This window comes from Limulus polyphemus, unplaced genomic scaffold (assembly GCF_000517525.1).
Source record: "Limulus polyphemus unplaced genomic scaffold, Limulus_polyphemus-2.1.2 Scaffold7995, whole genome shotgun sequence".
NCBI classification, from domain to species: Eukaryota; Metazoa; Arthropoda; class Merostomata; order Xiphosura; family Limulidae; genus Limulus; species Limulus polyphemus.
This window is the reverse complement of record NW_013673605.1, coordinates 25,587-27,316: the sequence shown is the minus strand read 5'-3', so window position 1 is coordinate 27,316 and position 1,730 is coordinate 25,587. Positions and strand designations below refer to the sequence as shown.

The following is a 1,730-nucleotide window of genomic DNA, read 5'->3' as shown; positions in this document are numbered from 1 at the left end:
CACTCAGTTTGTCCCACTTTGATCTTTAATTTTATGATATATTTCACTCAGTTTGTTCCACTTTGATCTTTAATTTTATGACATATTTCACTCAGTTTGTTCCACTTTGATCTTTAATTTTATGACATATTTTACTCAGTTTGTTCCACTTTGATCTTTAATTTTATGACATATTTTACTCAGTTTGTTCCCAAAATATCATTATTCCTTATCTCCATATGCAGTAAAACATTAAACCTAACAGAGCAATGATCACTTGCATCCAGAGGTTCCCCAATTCCCATCCTTTCAATCATTTTTATATTTGAAGTTACCAGTAATTGTAAAATAGCATTGTTTCTTGTTGGTTCCTTAACTGTTAGAGCAGATATTTCCTTTTCTACATATCCAATAAAAGTTTATAACATTTTGTCACCTTAGACGTGACACTTAACATTCTGTTTTAAAATAAGTAATTAGTTATTTCTACATTCTGCTATATTATGTTCATTTTTGTTTTCTTTTGCAGACTCCAACTCAGTGGCAGAAAAAGTGGGAAGGCCCGGATGATCCTCTTCAGTACTTGCGTAGTGTCATGAGTAGAGCACTTGCCATCCAAAAATGGCTTCAGAAAACTGAATCCGAGTCACTTCTGCAAGACACTCTAGATCTGTCGGAACTTTTCCACCCAGACACATTCTTGAATGCCCTTCGTCAGCAATCTGCACGGTATTTACACATATAATATTTTCTACAGGACTGTTACCATTATGTAGGACTTCAGCTAAATTTAATATCACACTTAAACAACAGGTTTTGTACAGCACATAAGAATATTTATTAAAAAGCAACAAACTGTTGCAACTATATGTGATAAGGATTAATGAGGAGAAATTGTATGAAACATCATAAAACTAAAGATCAAAGTGGAACAAACCTTATGAAATATGTCATAAAATTAAAGATCAAAGTGGTTACACATTTCAAAAAAGCAAATTTTGAAGGGATGAGACAATAATTATCTGTTGTGAATTAGGCAGCTGAGTTATTTGGAGACACTGATTAAATGTGGGACATTTTTAAGTATTCAATGTAAACATATTCCTAATAGAAAGAAAAGGGTAACTACATGTAAAAACCAGGTTGGCTCACAAAGAATTTAAGAAATAAAATTAAGAGAAAAGCATAATAATTTTAAATTGACTGGTTTGAAAGGAGACTTAGAAGATTAAGAAAGTTGGTGAAACAAAAAATTAGGACATTAAAAAGGATGTATGAGAAAAAGTTGGCTGAAAATGTAAAAATTAACAGTAAGGATTTCTTTAAATACATTAAGGGTAAACAAAATGATAGGACCCTTGAGGGATGATAAAGGAACACTAGTATCTGATGATTATGAGATGGCTGGGTTATTAAATTTTGCTTTTTTTTTTTCAGTTTTTACTAATGAAGATTTAAGCAATATTCCACAACCAGAACAGTTGATTAATAGAAACAAGATGACTGCATTAATTCTGAGCTGGTTAAGAAAACATTGGGGAGTTTAAAAAATGATAAGTCTCCTGGTCCAGATAATATTTCCCCAAGGGTTTTGAAGGAGGTTAAAGATTGGATAGGTAAGCCACTTACTACAGTCCTTGAATAGTGGGCAGGTACCAGAGGATTGAAAGTTAGCTAATGTAACTCCTCTTTTCAAGAGAGGGGATAAAAATTGTCCCAGTAATTATAGACCCATTAGTATTACATCAGTT

At 32.3% G+C, this 1,730-nt stretch overlaps 1 protein-coding gene across 1 annotated transcript in view; it reads left to right on the top strand.

Moving 5' to 3' along the window:
* Positions 1-1,730, top strand: part of LOC111083040 (cytoplasmic dynein 2 heavy chain 1-like) — a 10,119-nt gene that overhangs the window by 7,341 nt on the left and 1,048 nt on the right. Inside the window, exon 2 of the mRNA XM_022379249.1 lies at positions 509-708. Coding sequence (XP_022234957.1) covers positions 509-708 — 200 coding nt within the window. The remainder of the gene's footprint in view (positions 1-508; positions 709-1,730) is intronic.